This window comes from Lepidothrix coronata, unplaced genomic scaffold, assembly GCF_001604755.1.
Source record: "Lepidothrix coronata isolate B3197 unplaced genomic scaffold, Lepidothrix_coronata-1.0 Scaffold118, whole genome shotgun sequence".
Taxonomy (NCBI): domain Eukaryota; kingdom Metazoa; phylum Chordata; class Aves; order Passeriformes; family Pipridae; genus Lepidothrix; species Lepidothrix coronata.
This window is the reverse complement of record NW_016690298.1, coordinates 2,193,942-2,211,520: the sequence shown is the minus strand read 5'-3', so window position 1 is coordinate 2,211,520 and position 17,579 is coordinate 2,193,942. Positions and strand designations below refer to the sequence as shown.

At 42.8% G+C, this 17,579-nt stretch overlaps 1 protein-coding gene across 5 annotated transcripts; it reads left to right on the top strand.

Moving 5' to 3' along the window:
- Positions 1 to 19: 19 nt before the first annotated feature.
- On the top strand, positions 20 to 16,952 carry TMEM169 (transmembrane protein 169). 5 transcript variants are annotated; one of them, XM_017825412.1, is made up of 4 exons: positions 20 to 116; positions 640 to 742; positions 11,124 to 11,559; positions 13,036 to 16,952. In XM_017825412.1, exons 3-4 carry the CDS (start codon positions 11,256 to 11,258, stop codon positions 13,656 to 13,658), a joined length of 927 nt encoding a protein of 308 aa, XP_017680901.1. In that variant the 5' UTR covers positions 20 to 116; positions 640 to 742; positions 11,124 to 11,255; the 3' UTR covers positions 13,659 to 16,952. The 5 variants fall into 5 exon arrangements, with proteins under 5 accessions (XP_017680901.1, XP_017680900.1, XP_017680902.1 ...); XM_017825411.1 differs by having other exon boundaries at positions 640 to 1,148; XM_017825415.1 differs by lacking the exons at positions 20 to 116; positions 640 to 742 and adding an exon at positions 3,468 to 3,585 and having other exon boundaries at positions 13,036 to 13,324; positions 13,441 to 13,605.
- Positions 16,953 to 17,579: the final 627 nt, after the last annotated feature.

Here is a 17,579-nt window from a genome sequence, read left to right as displayed (position 1 = left end):
ACGCGCGGCCCCGCCCGCCCGGGGCTCAGCGCCGGGGACGGCGGCGGCGGCGGAGCGGCGGCACCAGCGCTGCCGGCGGTGCCCGGAGTCCTGCGGCGCAGCTCCGCGGGCGGCAGGTAAGGGCGGGCGGCTGTGCGGGGTCGGGAACGCCCAGGTCCGACCCTGACCCCGCGGGGGAGACACCGCTCAGCGCTGGGGAGGGGTCGGTGCCGCCGCTGGCGCCCCGGGGTCTCCGCTGCAGCGAGCGCCCACTTGCCCCCACCCGCGGTCGGGTTGCCGTGTTTTTCTGCACCGCTCCGGGTCACCTTCCCCATGGACGCGGGCAGGCACCCTCAGGATCAGCGGGAGCGGAGACCCGGCCGGGGGGATGCCCATGGAGTGTCACAGGGCTCAGGCAAAGGTGCTGGTGTGCAGCACCCCCGCGGGCGGGGAGTGCTCTCTCCGCGCCCTGAAGGAGGGTGTAGCGTTTACCATGTCCCCCGTATAGTCATTTTGGGCTAAGATGCCTTTGTGTGCCCCTCTGCCAGAAATCGCCCTAACTAAGCACAATATTAATTGCTCAGTTGACACAGGGAACAGCCAACATTATTTTCCTTTCTATCCTACAGTGAAGTGACAGAGCATCTTTGTCCATTGCAGGTGATTTTAACCAGCGCTGATGTGCCCAGCAGCGTGTGTGTGCATGTTCAGTGTCTTTCCAGGCATCTCCTCTTGTCCTTTTCAATAGAAGAGATGTTTGAAAGTATGTCTCAATTTTGTCTCGTTATTTTTGCCTTAGGAGAGCTGGCTAATATGAGAAGACAGTGAGAATTTTTTTTTTAAAAAAGACACATATAGGTAAAGTGGGAGAATCACCGAGTCTGTTGTGGTTTTCTCATTTGTTAAACAAATTTATTTACTCTCCCAAAACATATTCTGAGGTTTAATACTTTAATTCTGAGACAATTTTAGGATAACATCTTTATCCTGAAGTTCAGTGTTTTTTGACAGATGCTGTATATCCTCCTTTAAAGTGTAGGGAAGAGAAGGCATAGAGAAGTTAACAGTATGTCCAGGCTCATTCAGCGAAGGGTGGCAAGACAGAAGTGGATTTCTGCATGGTGGCTTAGGCCAGTGAGACAACTGTTAGACAAAATTGCCTTTTTTGGGTGAGTTAATGTTTGTAGAATCCTTTAATGTTTTAAAGCACTCCACTTTCTGGAGGCAAAACGTGAAGCACTGTGAGTGACACTGCAAAAAAAAAAAAATTACCCTCCTTTAATTATCTTCCACAATCTGAGACTTCACAGATCCCTATTAACTGTCTCTGGCTGCCCTACATATCTCAGGCAGGCTGTATCAGAGTGATCATTAATTAATCCCAGGGAGAAGCACTCATCTGTGTTAGTGAATTAGATCTTCATATTCCAACCTGCCTGCCATCCCGACTGAGCTGCAGGGCTCCAAAGGAAATCTAGAGAGCCTCTGTGCTCATGTGACCTCCTTGATTTCACTATTCTTCCCAGAAAGCACTATTAAATGATTTTTTTTCCCTATCAGGATATATTGCTTGGTTTCTGGAATTTCTCAATAGACGCAGAAATACAATAAATAAAGGGCTGAACACTTAAGATTCTGTTAAGATTCTCTTAGTGATAGGTGGGAGGTAAAAGGGGAGAGGTATACAGACCGGAGAGGAAGAAGGAGAGAAAAGGAGACATCCATTCCTTGGCCATCAATGGAGGGTAGCCCCTTCTGGTACAAAATCTATCCACAAAGAATAGAGCTGAGGTAACCAGTGCTCACGGACATTTTCAGCAAGGCAGTGGGTTCTGTTCACTGTTTTGTGGGTTGCCTTTGAACCAAGGATTCAAACTGTACCTTTGTGTGACTCGATTTTACTCCAGGGCTTGAAATTCAAAATTATTTAAGATTAAAGGGAGAAAATCTTATTAACTAAAATCAATTTTAATCTTCTCATATACTTGTTCTTTCTTAATCACAAAGGAATGTTAATTTTATTGGTAGCACTAAAACATGTTGGTCTGTTACTACATGCAGTCATAGTGGTAAATTAGTAAGCAGAAGGCTCTTACATACTTATGTTACTCTATAAACTTAATGTTCAGATTCTGAATTTTTATGTGTTAGAAAATAGTGTCTGATTAGACAGCTTATTTTTTATTTATTTTTTCAGTATATGTCAGCTTGAATTTGGAAGAAAATAAATCTGCATTTAAAGCCTCGGAGTCATAATTTTCATTTTTTGAAGTTAACTGTCTGAATTTTTTTGCCTTGGTATATCTATCACTTTAAACATTCAAAAATCAAAATGACACATTTAGGAGAAAGAATTAATCTGCAGTTTTTTCCAGTTGTCATCTCCTTTGGAGTTGTGGGATATCATTCTTGAACATTTACTTTTTTATTTATATATTGAAGAGGAAAAACTAGATTTCCTGTTTTTGCAGCTCCCAGATTGTATCTTGGCTTTGAATGAACTAGTTCAATTGTTGAGATGAATAGGAAACTCTGCATTTTCAGAAAAGGCTACTTTTGTCCAAAGCTGATGTGCTTTGCCAGCCTATGGCTCAGCTATTCAGCTGATGACATCTGCCAGTCCAGAACTCTGCCATGCTTTAAAAATCCTGGCACTGATATGTACTGCCTTAATAATTCCTTGTATCATGCTATCCTTCAGGGTGTCCGTGCCCTCCTATAGCTTGTAATCCTTTTTGGCAAGGGGGAAGGTCTCACAGTTGTTAAATACCAACCTGATGTGAGAAAACAGATGGCTCCAAACAGGAGAGAAACCTCCACAGGATCCAAACCCCAGGAGAGGTATCCCTGGAGTCAGCAATCTGACAAGGAGGTGAGAGGAGAAGAGATTTAATGAAAAGCATCTTAGTGCCAGAAACAAAATTTTAATGTCAGAGACCATTTCTGACAGAGGGTTTTTGCAAAAAAAACATGGTTGCACTGCAGCAGCCTCTGCTTTTGCAGACCCCACTCTTATGTGTGCTCCAGGTTCGTATCTTCTCCTGGGATTCCGAACTACACAAAGTATAACAACAATAATTTCTTCCTTCCCCATACCTATTACAAGAAATGCCTGGATTGAGCCAAGACCAAATGAAAACCAGTGTGAGTTTCAGTGTCTTTACCTCTCTGGACCTTTCAGTGGGATTATGCAACAGGCCTCTTTGGAGATCCCTGATACTTTCACCTCCTGTACATTCTCTCCTGAGGCTGTGTTTCCTTTCATCATTTCTCTCCAGCAAGTGAGAGCCTTTCTGTTTAGTGGCCTCTGGTTTCCATGTCAGAACAGCCTCCTGGTCAGCCCCAGCTGATGTTCAGGCTCTCTGGTCAATTAATCTCTTTAGGGACTTCCTCTCTGGAAAGGTACTTTACTCTCAGCCATATCTTGGGGGATTTCAGTCTAATTAGGAGATAATCAGGATTTTACAGCCTTTCATCATTATCCCTAGGAATTTCATTCCAGTGATTAAAAAAAAATGCAGGAGATACCAAGAAAGACATCGCACTTGAAGCAGAGTTCATAGTGTTACAAGATGTAGAATATCAGCATCAAACAGTTTGAAACAGGTATGTTGACAGATTTTATAAATAATCACACACCCTGCTAATACCATACTAATGATACTAAATGATTCACTTGTCTGCAATTCAAAGTGCTGCATTTTTAATATCCTGGCATCGTGGATCTCTATCTGCACTTGTATCCAGTCACAAGTCCCCTGAGCCAAGTAATTCCTGCTGCTGGAGATACTGTCTAAATACCTTAGATTATATTTACTGTGCAATGCATTAAACAATCCTGATCACTCCCAGGGGAATCTTCCAATTCTCTCTCTGTGTAGTTGTGCTCTCCAGCAACTCCTGGGCTGCAGCCAGGTGTTACTCTGAGAAAGTTCTGATTTGAAGCCCCCCAATACCTTGCTTAAATAAGAACCACAGGATGTATCTTGGTCTCAGTATTTTTCAGATAATCCTTTCCAGACTGGATTTACAATTGACCGTGTTCTCCATTAGGCTGTATGACTGCAACTGCTTCCTCTCTAATTGCAAGTATTTCAATGTGTGGTCTCATTTTGTCTGAGTAAAGCACTGGGGTGCTTGATCTTGCCAGGACAGAGCAGGGCATGAAAGGCGACTGAGGTGGTCAGGGATCTTCTGAGTAGTTAGGAAGTCAAAAAGCCTGAGGTGGCAACAAGGGTCCTTGTTTTTAATTATTGTAAAGGTCAGACAATAGTCCAGCATGCATTAAAACATCCTCTTGAGAGCAGTGTGTGATGGAGGTCTGAGATGGAGGTCACCTGCCAGCCGAGTCTGTAGCAGATGTCCTGCGTCAGCACAAGTGCGTCACACCCACCACTGGTTCTTCATGGCTTTGGAGGCTTCAAGCACAGCAACTGCTGGTGTTTTTTACTTGAACGGACGTGTGTGTATACGCTGTGTAGAAGGTATTTCCTCTGCACTCTGGTAAGGGAGGTGAGGAGCTCAAAACTCCATTTTCATGTACTACATGCTTGCTCTGTTGTTACTGTTTTCTAGGCATCTGCTTGGATGCCTAGAGGGGAGGAGACACACTTCCAGTTTGTTGTATGCAGTAAGTTCCTAGTACATCTTCCAATCCCAAATGAGGACAAATTGGGTATTATACCAATAAAAATAGATGCTACACATGATCCCAGCTTAAAGGCACTGCTGTGGAGGCAGGATATTGGACTAAAATTGGTGAGATTGACTTTGTTCAGCTGTTCCTGTGGTATGGTGTAATCCAACAGTGATTTAGTTGATTGGGTAGGCATTACAATCAGCACCTGATGTTTCGAGGTGCAAGATGGCCTGTTTTGGCAAATGCAGAACTGAGGGGTAGAGCAGGGGAAGAGAAAGCGTGTCTCCACTTTATGGTTGAGATGTTTTTCCCTACAAGATTTAAGGACTTCTGTTGAGTTTATTCAAGATTCATATCTAAATGCTTGGTCTGCTTTGAAGATTTCAAACCAACTTCCATTTCCAAGTCATGCTGCTTTGAAAGCCTTAGTTCTCTTTAGAGGCTAATGTGTACATGTCATTCCTTGACGTTTTTAGCACTGTATAATAAAGAAACAGATATAATCCATGTGGAGGCACTGGAAAGCTTTGTGTCCTTTGTCTCAATTTTTCTTTCTTCTAGCAGTCTGGACAAAAAAGTGGGAAGACAAAGGCAAGACAGCACTTCAGGCTTTTGCTCTAAGAGGAGGTAGACCAGTACAGTTTGAGGATTTAAAAGAAGTTGGTATGTAAGAAATCGATTAGGCATTTCATGTAATATAAAATAAAAATGCTCAGCTATTCTTTTATGGTATCTTCCAGTCTTCAGTTATAAGTGATCTACACAGCAATTATTATTCTGTGACATTTGGAAAAGTTATGGAACAGCAAAGTAAAATAAAAAGAACTGATTCATATAACATATACTCTGTAAAATGTCCTTGACTTCTAAAAAAATCCTTTGAAAATGTCATTCAGAAACAATATAGTGATACTTTGGAATGCCTCTCTCCACTACTTTTTTTTTTTTTTGTATTTTGGCTGTATCTGTAGAATATTGTCAGCAAGCATTTGGTTGTCTTATGGAAGGATGGAAGGGAGAGCAGGGGGCCTGAGCAACCCAGCATGGCTCCAGGAGCCAGCAAGCCCTTAATCCACACCTAAGCAGGTCTAGTCTTGCTGCAGCCTCAGGGATGGTCGACCAGCTGAGTTGGCCAATGCAGATCTGGCTCACAGTGCCAGCAGGATAGGTCCAGTAGCTGCTCAGCAGTGTGGTGCCGGCTGGCACTAATGCCACCTGTCTACAGGCAGGAGCCACGTGCCAGTGATAAATTGGAAGGACTGGGCAAACTTGGGTCTGTTGGTGCTTGTCTGCAGAAGCAGTCTTGTGTTGCTTCCCCACAGTTCCCTTTGCTTTTAGATTGAGCTTTTAGCACCCTCTGCTCCTGAGGGGAAGGCATGAAGCAGAGGGGGGCTCCATTAGCAAACACCCATAAAGTTTTTGGTGACATGAGTCATCTTACTGTGTTATCCCCTCTGCTCAGGTGCTCGGTGCCATTCTTTGCTTTTGGCTGTCCAGCTTGAAGTCTACTCCTGCTCGGATGCACGCCCAGACCATGGTCATTTTTCTTGTCTCTCTCTCCAAGACATGAAAGTGCTTTGAACTCTATAGATTAAGCAGGGAGGGAAAGATAAGTGTGATCTATGAACTTTGCCGTTGGCTTTCTTTTACCTTGCTGGGGTGGCAGAGATGGATGTTTCTCTTTGTGCCTCTTGCTGCTATACAGACAATGCAGCCTCAAAACAGGCCACTGCCAGGAGAGGTAGTTTTTCCTCCCTTGCTTAGACATTCTTTCCTCTAGAAGGAGCTGCACAGTGAACCTGATGAGGGAATCCATCTGGCTAAAAATAATATTATTTTCTGTGAGATAAATCCCCCTGTCAAGCTCGCCACAAGCTGCACAGACCCTAGTACTGATAGGGAGGGGCTGTTCTTGCCTTACCTTCTAGTATGTCATTCATCCCAGCCTTGAGTATTTGCTAGATTCAAGTAACTGTGCAATCTAGGTTGAGCTATTTCACTGTGAAATAAAGAGAAGACAGGCATCCTCTGTTTCAGCAGGTGAAGATGAATATGTGAAAGACAATATGGAGTCACTTATGTATTTAAAACAGATCCAAAGCTGTCGAGGGAACCCAACCATTTGGCTCTTTCCCTACATAAGTTCTGAATTAAATGTTTTTTCTTACACAGGTCTTGCACACATGTTTCTATTGGGTCTGGGGCTGCATTTCTGCATTAGACCAATGCGCTTTGTCGTAACACAATTGACTGGTGACAGACAGATCTGTACTGAACAGCTGGATGCATCTAATACCATCTATTTTTCATGTGTACAATCTGCCAGCAGATAACCCCCTTTAAAAATTACTAGGGATTGGAAAAGATCTTTTTGGGTAACATGCATACTCAAAAACATACACACACATGCAGAAAATCAGGGGCAGGCTTGGATGGAGATAGGATTGGGGGTGCAGCAGTTATGGAGTAAAAGCAGCAAGCAAAGGAAGATCCAGGGCTGGGAAGCTCTCTCTCTCGAGGTGTGTCTCGGGGGTAAATTTCCCTTTATCTTTTTCCCATCCTGCGTAACTCACAGTAGTTCTAAAGCCCAGGTTGTTTTTTGTTTCTGCAGACAACCCCTGCATGATGTGAGTGAAGATACAGTGCCAGTTCTTCTTATGTGTTGTACATTTTATGTGATTATAAAAATAAAAATTGATGTTCCCTGCTGCTTACCGTCTACATTTTTTCCTCTCCTGTCTGCTTTGAGCAGTCATAAAAAGGTTACTTGTGCTGTAGCAGGGATTTAAGATCAAGGATTTTAGTAGCTTGCAGGAAGGCTCTTCCTTCCTTTCTGCATTCAAACTGGATAATTTCTGTTAGCAGCAGGATCAAGCCCTGAAAACCAATGGAAGAAGCTTCCTTTGACCTAAATGGTGCAAGGCCAAGCTTTTAGGCTCCTGTTTTGTGTGTCAAAGACTATTACTGTCATGGGAAGCATAAGTAGCAGTAGCTTTCCTGCATAGTAACAGAAGATTCTGCTTCTAAAAATTCCTCTACAGAGTGTTTTTGCAGAGCTGCCTCCCCAGGGTTCTCCATCTGTTTTTGTATGGAGATTAATAATAAATTGTTTGGCTAATAAACTGCTCCCTGCTATCTCTGAAATGTGACCATTTCTTTCCCTTCCCTCCCATGGACAGTTATTAGATTCCTGTCTGTCCCTGTGCTCCCACATGGGACACATCACTAATACGAGATGCTCAGCAATTGTCATGCTGCAGCTCCACAGCAAGTGGTGCAGATTTTGGTGTGTGGTTGAAAGAACTGGTGCTGTGGACAGCTGTGTAGTGCTGAGGGCTGACCTTGTTCTTAGAGGTTATAAAGAAAAGAAAGAGAGAGAAATTAGGCTTTTAAGTACACTACTGTGATTTCTGCAAGAGCCCTTTTCTTGTCTGCAGCTACAGAGAAAATATTCCAAGGAAACATGGGGCTGGAGCTCGAGTCTGTTTGACTCCCAGCACTGCTGCAGGATGTGGGGCTGCTGGTGGTATTTCAAAGTGCTGTGTTCAGAAGGTCTGGACCAGCTGGCAGAGGATATTCCAGCTGCTTCATTGGGAAACAGATGAGAAAAAAATAAACATGATGTGAAAACAGGCATAAGATCAAGAAGGATCTTTGTGATCTACCATCTGACTGCTCCCTAATACAAACCAGAGGACTTCACCACACTAACACCTCTTTTGGTCAAGTACAGGTGACCAAACTGCTGCCAAGATAGCCACTCCAGATTCAGAAGTTCCCACTGATGGTATATCAACCACTGAGTGATGTATATCAAGTGACACCTACCCACTTTGTTAAAACACCTACCTAATGTCTGCCCTGTATTTGTATCTTGCAGCTTTTTATCTTGCTGCATCCTCGCCTGCTGGATCAGAGGGATCTCCTTTATGTTTTTATTTTTGATGTAGACAGATTGACATTAGATTTTACCTTCTTGTGCCTTAAACAGAATAATCTGGGCTCCTTCGCTTCCTTATCCCAAGGGCTCTGACTCAGCCACAGGAACAGTGCTTCTTAGGGGCTTGTCTCCCATTGCCCATTCCCTCTCCTTTTATCAGCAAGACAAGAAACTGAGCTGCCACCCTTTGATAGTCCTGGTTGTAATTCACGGTGGGGGTAGCTGCTATAGTGGGGGTGGGAATGTCAGGCATAGCAAAATAACTTGGGGATCATAGGCATCTTCTGATCATTAATCATCATTCTGCCTGACTGGTGAGCACAAGAACAGGACACAGATTTCCAGTGCCAGAGATTTCTGTGACACAGTCAAAAGTAACATAACCTTGCTCCTCCTTGCATAGTCAAGGCTGACACAGTCCTTTAGGCTTTGGCACCACACTGAAGACTGACGTCATTTTATCATCTGCTGGGAGTTTAAGCAAGGCCACAGCTGGATCAACTTGAAGAAAAAAAGAAGCCCAACCACAAATATTTGCCTGTAGCTTTGTGTTATTTTTTATATGTTACTTGCAAGTCATCCCTTTCTCAAGTTAGTAGGTACTGAGCTTGGAACTACAGCCAGGAACTTTGGGAATCCAATCCCCAATCAACTTCTGCGACTCCAGGCTTTTAGTAGATTATTCCAGCGGTGATGCTTTTGGTTTCTCTGTGTTTCCAGGTCTGTTTTCATCACTTCTGGGAACAGAATCTCACTGTTGCTCCAGGGACTCATTAGGCTCAGTCAGGTGATTTTAGGATTTCATAGATGCAAAACATGAAGTTTTACTGATGATTTTCAGAGAAAAATGTTAGATCGTATTGTACCTCCTGGATGAATGTACTACAAAGAGTGAGTTTATGCCATAGCATAAATTCATTCCATTTACCGATAAAGGCATTTTTAAAAAAACCCGAATAAAAGCTTACGTGAATTTCTGTTTTCCAGTATGTCTGCTAATTCAGGCATACATTTTTGCATGGCACATGAGATGGCAATCTAAACAGTCTGTTCCCAGCCCTCCTGCAGAGCTAACAAAGACATTCTCTGCCCAGTGATCTAGAAGGAGTCTGATTTCTGGGGTATGCTGAATCTTGGGGGTTTTTTTTAATTCCATTTTATGTGTCTTCTGATCACTAGGGAAGATTTATTTTCTATAATGTCAAAAATTAATCTGAATTGTTGAGTTCTTCAAAGCCCCATAGAGCCAACTGGTCACATTCTTAGGTGTTAAAGTGATACAAATTAGAAGTTTTGAGTGTATGAGACATAAATGATTGATCTAAAGTTTGGCACAAAATTTCAAAACAGACCAGCAAAATTTAGATCTGTGGGAAGACCAGGACTATATTGCCAAATATAAAAATGCTTGACTTTTTTTATAGCATCTGTTCAAGTAAAACAATTTCCCCAGCATTGTGGGGACTACAAATTATGATAACTGTGTTTCTTAGTTTCCTGTTAAAGAGATGACTCAGTTACTAGGTAGAAGCTTAATTATTGGTCACGTGCATTCTTTTAAATACGAATGTTCAACAGAGCTCTTCAGAGCTGTTAAAGCATTATTCAATGTATTCAGATTTGTACCTAAATACTTCATGAATACTTGACACAGTCAGTTTCCTAAATGTTATGAAATCTGAGAACCATTAATCCTGCATCTTCCATATTCATGGAGCAGGATTTGTCTGCCTTGATGCATGTTTAATTATGTGGCTTTTACTTAGGCAGCTTTCCCATAGATAACAGTTTCACTTGGTATTACTGTTAATTTTACTTGAATGAGGAGCAAAAAATGGAGCCCTCATATTTGTACAAAGATTTGTGAAGATTTGTGTTGTTTTCCCTGCACAATCAGGAGACTGCTGTGGTTCCCAATTCCCTCCCTATCAAAGTCATCTTAATAATAATTTTGCTTTAAATCCACTATATGTACTGTATTTTTCCAAGTTTGGCAACACTAAATATTGCTAAATTGTTAAGGTTTGAAACATCATTCATTTTGACATAATTTGATTAATTTTTGTAATATCCTTGCAAATGTCAGTAAATCAGAAGATGCTCAAAATGAGAAAGGCTGGAACCAATATAGCTGTTGTAATGCTGGACAAGTGCAGTGTTCCTGTTGCAGTTGTCTCTAATCTGGTCCCTTAAATTGCTTAACTTCTTTTTTAGTCCTTTATTCTCATTTGGACCAAAACTGTTGTCTTCTGTTTGTTTCCAGCATTGCAGAGGAATGTTAAATTCATCCAGCAAACTGTGCTTGTTTACTTCCTTCTTATAAATGTTAATACTGTTTCCTTTTCCAGTAGCTTTGGTTTGTTATATTTAAAATTGGACGCTGAGAATCAAGATTAGATTAGATACCACAAAAATTCTATGCAGTAGAATTGATGTTCAGGACAGTAGTAGAGATCTTCAGATGACATTTAAACCAGTTGGAAGTAACCCTTTTAAGGAAAATACTGCCAATTTTTTTCTGCTTGGTAAGAAAAAGACTCTTTTCAGACTTCTCTCTCATTTTAGGCTGGGAATGGAGTGCATGGATGTCAGCAGTGGGACATTTTACCAAAACAAAGCATCCATGGAACCATTGTCTAATCAATGACTTGTAAGTGCAGGAATTGGTGCTGTTAGATTGGAAACAGGTGCTACAAGATGCCAAGTGAAGTGCTTGAGAGCAGCAGCGGGATGGAGGAAACAGTGCAGAAAGACAGCAAGTCTGGAGGCCAGAGCCCTCGCTCTGGCACAATGAAAAGGGCTGTGGCAACCACCGTCACCTTTGATGGGGAAGCCACTATGGACCGGAGGAAAAAGAAGAAAAAAGAGTCCCGTCCTGAGTCAATAATAGTGTATCGATCAGAGAGTGACAATAAGGTGGAAGAAGAACAGGCGGATGAAGAAGGAGGGGAGAGGAGCTCTGAGGAAGGCTCTAAGTTCCTGGGTCAGTCTATGGCAGATGGTATGTATTCCTGGGAACACCCACTTCCCGTAAACTTTTTTTGGTGACAGCTTGCTTTAAGGTCAAATGGAAGTGACAGGGGGACAAACCCTCTCCAACACTGCAGGCAAAGGGAGTTTGAGTTCATACATGAAAATGCTCTGAAAAAAAAAGCACTACAGGCTGATTGGGGATATCTCCCCTAGTTCTTTGCAGAGTTTGGTTGTTGCCACACCCTTAGTTTTCAATGTGTGTGGTGGTTGGAGTTGATCCAGAAAAATGCTGTGCATGCTTTAAACAAATGATTCTGTGATCAAGTTGCTGTCCATGGCTGAACAATTGCCTCTTAAGTGAAAGTATGGAAGCAGATGGATTTAGTGGCTCTACCTCTGATAGGGATTTTTACTAATTATCTAGGATTTGCTTTTTGTTTACATACTCTCAGCACAGCTTCCTCTTGAAGAGTAATTATTTGGCAAGGTCATCATGGGGCACTTTGGAGCCCCATTTCACTTCTGATGTCTGTCCTGGTCACCCTTGCAGGGAAGAAGGGAAGAATTGTGAAAGGCAAGGCCTATGGCTAATACTTTTGTGAGTCAGCAGTGCAGGCTGAGAGGGGCTTAAATGTGAATGCAAGTTCCTGGTCCATCAGATGCACCAGATTCCCCCTTGATCCCAACCCCTATCCTCATGACTTATCTGCTACCTTCCTTTTGTGGACCACTTCAAACTCCTCAGCCTGTATTTAAGAGTTTCTTAGTCAAGCTAGTCAGAATTAAAACCAGGAGGAAACATATTTTATCCCCATGGAAGAGTTTATGCCTAGTATCACTACAGGGGCCATCCTATACCAATGTCACTTGAAAACTAAGGCAGTCTATTTGTAACTTCAACACATATACCATCACTATCCTGCTTATGGATCTCTTAAAATGCAAATATAATTATATGACAGTTTGTAAGTTTTTTCCAAACGTCAAAAATTAATTCGAATTGAGATACAGTGCAAATGTAAAGTGAAATATTAGCTATTCAGGTATAACTCCATGTGTGGATGTGCTTATTCCAGAATGAGAGTCTCAGTCACATTTATCTAATTCATCCCAAGTGTCCATGCTGTTCAGGAATAAATCCATGAGGGAAACAGAGAAAACAGGCATATGATTTTTAGTTCAGTTACTCTGTCTCATCTCATTCTCATATACTGCTACAGCATTTTCCCTTCACATATTATCTCTAGTGGAGATGTTGGAGTATTCTCCCTTATGATTTCGATCATCTGGAATTCCTGTCTTCTCCCTCATTAGCTCTTCTTCCATTTCTTTCTATGATAGTTTTTTTCATACTGCATTGCTTCTTGCCTTCCATCTTTTTTTATTTTATTTTAATTATAACTCCATATGCACATATCCAAATTGTCTTTGGGGTGTTGGGATTTACACAAAGTACTTCATACAGAAAATAAATCTAATATAGATGAGTTTATCTGTGTTGTAGGTGTCTGGAACATGCCTTTAGACAGCCGATATGTCACCCTAACTGGAACAATCACCAGGGGAAAGAAGAAGGGTCAGATGGTGGACATCCATGTCACACTGACAGACAAAGAGCTGCAGGAACTGGCTAAGTCAAAGGAACCTCCTAAAGAGGACGTACCCGAGAAGAAGAAGAAATGTGATGTTGGGTTGGACAGAGGACCCCACATTGTCCTCTGGACCATCATCTGCCTCCCTGTCATTTTTGTAGTGTCCTTCGTGGTTTCATTCTACTACGGAACCATTACATGGTACAACATCTTCTTGGTGTACAATGAAGAGAGGACCTTCTGGCACAAAATCACCTTTTGTCCCTTTTTGATTATCTTCTACCCAATTATAATTATGGTTGTTTCTTTTTCCCTAGGCCTGTATTCAGCTGTGGCCCAGGTAGCATGGTCCTTTGGGTACTGGTGGCGTGCTGTCAGGGATATGGAGAAGGGCTTCTGTGGCTGGCTCTGCAGCAAACTGGGCTTGGAAGATTGTTCTCCATACAGCATTGTTGAGCTGCTAGATTCTGACAATATCTCAGGTAGTCTCTCTGGCAAGAGCTCTGCGCAGGGTGTTGAAACCTCAGCAGTCTGAGCCTTTGTCCTGGATGACTATTTTGGTCATATGCGAGTGGTTTTCACCTGGAAAATAACACACTGATTTTTTTTTAAATATATGTATATATTTAAACACAAGCTTAATGAATAAAATATTGGGCTGGGAGTGCTCTTTAAATATCACAGAATGCGGGAATGCTAGCTTCATGTGCTCTGGGTGGGGAGGTCCAAGGATTTGTCATCTCTTGTGGCTAGTTACTGCTTCTGGGAATGGTAAGAAAATCCAGGTCTGCAGGGCTCAGGCTGTTTGTGGAGTGGCAGAGATACATGATGCAAAGTCTGCTTCTGTCACATTAGACTTTGCTTTTCAGAAATAGGGCATAACAGTGACCCACTGACCCAGAAAAGAAGTCTCTGTTCAGGGGATGAACTTCAGGAGGTAGGAATCCATTCAGAGGTGAAGGCTAAATTGCAAAATGTGTGGTGATCCTGCAGTTTTCCTAGAAAGGGTGCTTTTCCAGTCCTTCCAACAAGTGCAGCTAACTTAGGTAGACTGACTGCTTAGACAATAGTCAGAATTTGACAAACAGACCACTGGAATAGTTATGCCCAGCCTTTCACTGGGAGAGGAAAGCAGAGCTGCCAGCAATGGCCTGTGAGCTCTGTGCTGACCTGAAACATCCCCATCACACAAAGAAAGAGTAGGGCTTGCTTTGTAAGGCAACACGTGGGGACATGATGAGCCTGTCACCAAGCACCTTGAGGTAGCTGTAGGTGCATAGATGGGTGCTTGGGACACACCTGCATTTGATCTCTTGGTAGGTGCACTGCTAGGAAGGATTGAGCTATGGGAGTCATACACAATGTGCAGTGCAAACAGTTGCATTATAGGGAAGACACACCTGCTCTGAGGAAGGGTGATCAGTTTGCATCTCACTGCAATGCAGGTGCAGACAGGTAGCATCTGGATTTAGGGAGGTGGAGTTGAAGGTACCTGGGATGGGAAGGTGTCAATGAAATAAGTAATTCTGGTTTTCAAGTTGCTCTTATGGGAGAGCTGTCAGATCTCCCCTTTCAGAATGGGAGCCTTTCAGAGCCTATGTCTATTAGTGCCTCAGATCTGGAAATGTGTCCACTTCTCCCCTCCCCCCCTTCCTGGTTAATTATATGGAAGAGCAATGGATCATACATCCTCCTCCCCTCAAGTCTCATTTTCCTAATTAGTTTCCCTTCGTTTGGGACTTTGCATGTCATGGTGGGCTCCCTGACCAGGCTGATGTGGCCACTAGGAACCGGAGAAATTTTAATTGTCTCTTTAAAAAAACAGCTAGCAGAAAAGTTCTTTTTTACTGCATTGACTGTTGGGGTTTGGGCCTATGAAGGACATGAGAAAAAGAGAGTTTTAATGGATTCTGATGGGCACTGAGTTACACATGTGAAACATGATTTATTTTCTGAGTGCTGTAGTTCAGCTGGTGCTGCTAGAAAGTCTGTCTGAGCCCCAACCCAGAGGAGCCCACCATTTGCATGTGTGTAGGTAGGTAAGTTGTGGTGTGCAATCTGTCAGCTGCACAGTCACTCATGTCTGTGTAGATGTTTCACTTCCCCAGTCTCCCTCCCAGATGGGGAGCTGCTCTAGTTTTAGGATGGTAAAAAGAAGCATTCAGAAGCTGGATTTCACAGAAACTAATGCTTTGTGTTGCATTTTAAGGATGACCTCAAGACTACACTGACTGTCTGTCCTGGTTAGAACATCTGGGAACCAGTGATGTATAAACAAGTCCAACCGATCCTCTAGGCCTGACACTGAGAAATAAGTAGTTCCTGCTGCATCCTTGGTCCCTGAGAGGCTGGGTCAAAACAGCCTCTTAGCACTGGCTAAGGAGGATTAACAGTGTGAATAGTGTACAAACCCAATATCAAGGGCAGGCTTGGCCCTACACTTTATTGACAAAGCAGAGGTGCTCCCTGGCGCAGGTACAGCCAGGCTGTGTTTGCTTCTTCCTGCTTTCAGTTTTTACTGGTGAAGTCTTTCAAGGCAGTGACCAACTTCCAGCAAAAAAAAAATAAATAAAGAAACCCAGATTCCAACCTGTGAGACAATGTCAGATAGTTCAGTGGGGTTCAAAGAGGCTGACAATTGCCTGGGACTGGTTCAAGCAGTGAAATGCCTTTCACAGGTCTGTCCCGAACAGGCAGGTTGATATGCCTCTGAATTAGCTGAGGACAAGTCATGCCAGTGCTGGCAATCTGTAGTGACCCAGTGCATCCACTCTGCTTAATAGTGTTCCACATGGAAATCACAGGCTCCCACATGGCTGGAGGGTGGGAAGAAGTGATTCTTAACAAGCATTAAGGAGAAGGAAGGTCCACTGGCAAGCGTTCTCACACTTTGCCTGAAGGGACATTGCTGGTATGAAAGGAGTGGATTGTGTATCTTGGCCCCCACATGCAGCAAACAAGTTTGAGGAAAGGATGGCTGGCAAGTGTGCATTGCTGCGGAGGGAGAAAACCCAATTCAGCTGTCACTGACAAACAGCAGCTGTTCAAGGCTACATGAAAGGCTGGGGTCAGTTGCACAAAGAGCCTTTAGCTTACAGAGGGCTTGAATGATAAATACTAGCTCCTTACAGAATACAGCCATGTGAAATGTCTGCTGAGCTGCAGGATTTGCTTTCAGGATTGCAAATAGCCCGCTGGAGTGGAGAAAAAAACAGATCTATGACTCTTACTGCTATGTAGACACCAAGGAGTGTCAGAGGAGTCATAGTACCCTCCCTCTGCCATGGCAGCTGTGCTTCTGGGTTTGGAGGTCACCTTTTGGGGGATATACTGGGACAATCCACAGTGTGTTTTCTACTTGTTTATACTTAACCAAGCTTGCCTTGGCTCCTGCTAAAGTCAAGGTGTGCCACTGATTTTGGTGTGGGCTATTTTAAGCTTGGGGTTAGTTCTGGTGCTATTTGTAGAAGTTTAATTCAAACTTTCCCCCAAACAACTCTGGATAGCTTTCTCTCTTGCCCATTATCCTCTTGTAGCAGTTTGCCTGCTGCAAAATATATAATCATTATCAATTATTGTAATAGAAAAAAGCACAAGTTTTTGTCTTGTTCTACCTGCTTTCAGAAACTCACAAGTCATTTCTGCTTATGTGCCACTGTCCAACTGCAGGGAATTCCAGTTATTCTGATTGTTGAGTGTGTTTCTGGCTGCTCTAGTCTGGATTTTTTTAAGTAAAGATAGTGTGTGTTTGCTGATTGTTATTTTTAATTGCATTTCCTTTTCCCATCCTTGCTGGCCTGGGTGGAGAATAAAGATGTATGTGGCTTTACAAGAGTGTTGCTCTCATGCTTCTGCTTGAATTTGTGTTAAAAACAGTGTTGTGGGATGAACACAGTCATGCTATGCTGATAATTGATTATAATTAATTACATTTGAAGATCAACTTTAAAGTGTGTCTGAAATGGGTCTCGGTTCTACCTCTTGTTAACCAGTACTTGTCCAGAATTGTCATAGCTTTTGGTTCTGGGTTCTTAGATTTTATTTCATAGTGCACAAATGAAAACTTTTGATTTAATTTCACTCGCTGGGTGTCTGTTTAGCTTTAGCCACAAGGATCTACAGGGAGAGACACAATTCTATACCAAAATAGGAAGTACTTTTAACTCTACAAATGTGCTCTGTGTGTTTTGGAGCTGCTATTTACAGCTGTGCTGGGTAGACTTTCTTACAAGCCCTGAGTACTTCAGGTGTATCTCTGATCAGCCAAAGGAGAATCCACCAGTAGAGTTCTTCAAGGTGTGAAAATACTAAATGCCACCCTCAGTGCTCTCCCATGCAGTCTGATTACAGTTCTACCCTCCTGCTAGCACAGGGAGAAAACTTATTTGAAATCTTCTTTCTTCTAAGGAGGAGACATGAGTCTTTGCAAAACCCAAATGAAATTCCTAGCTGAGGG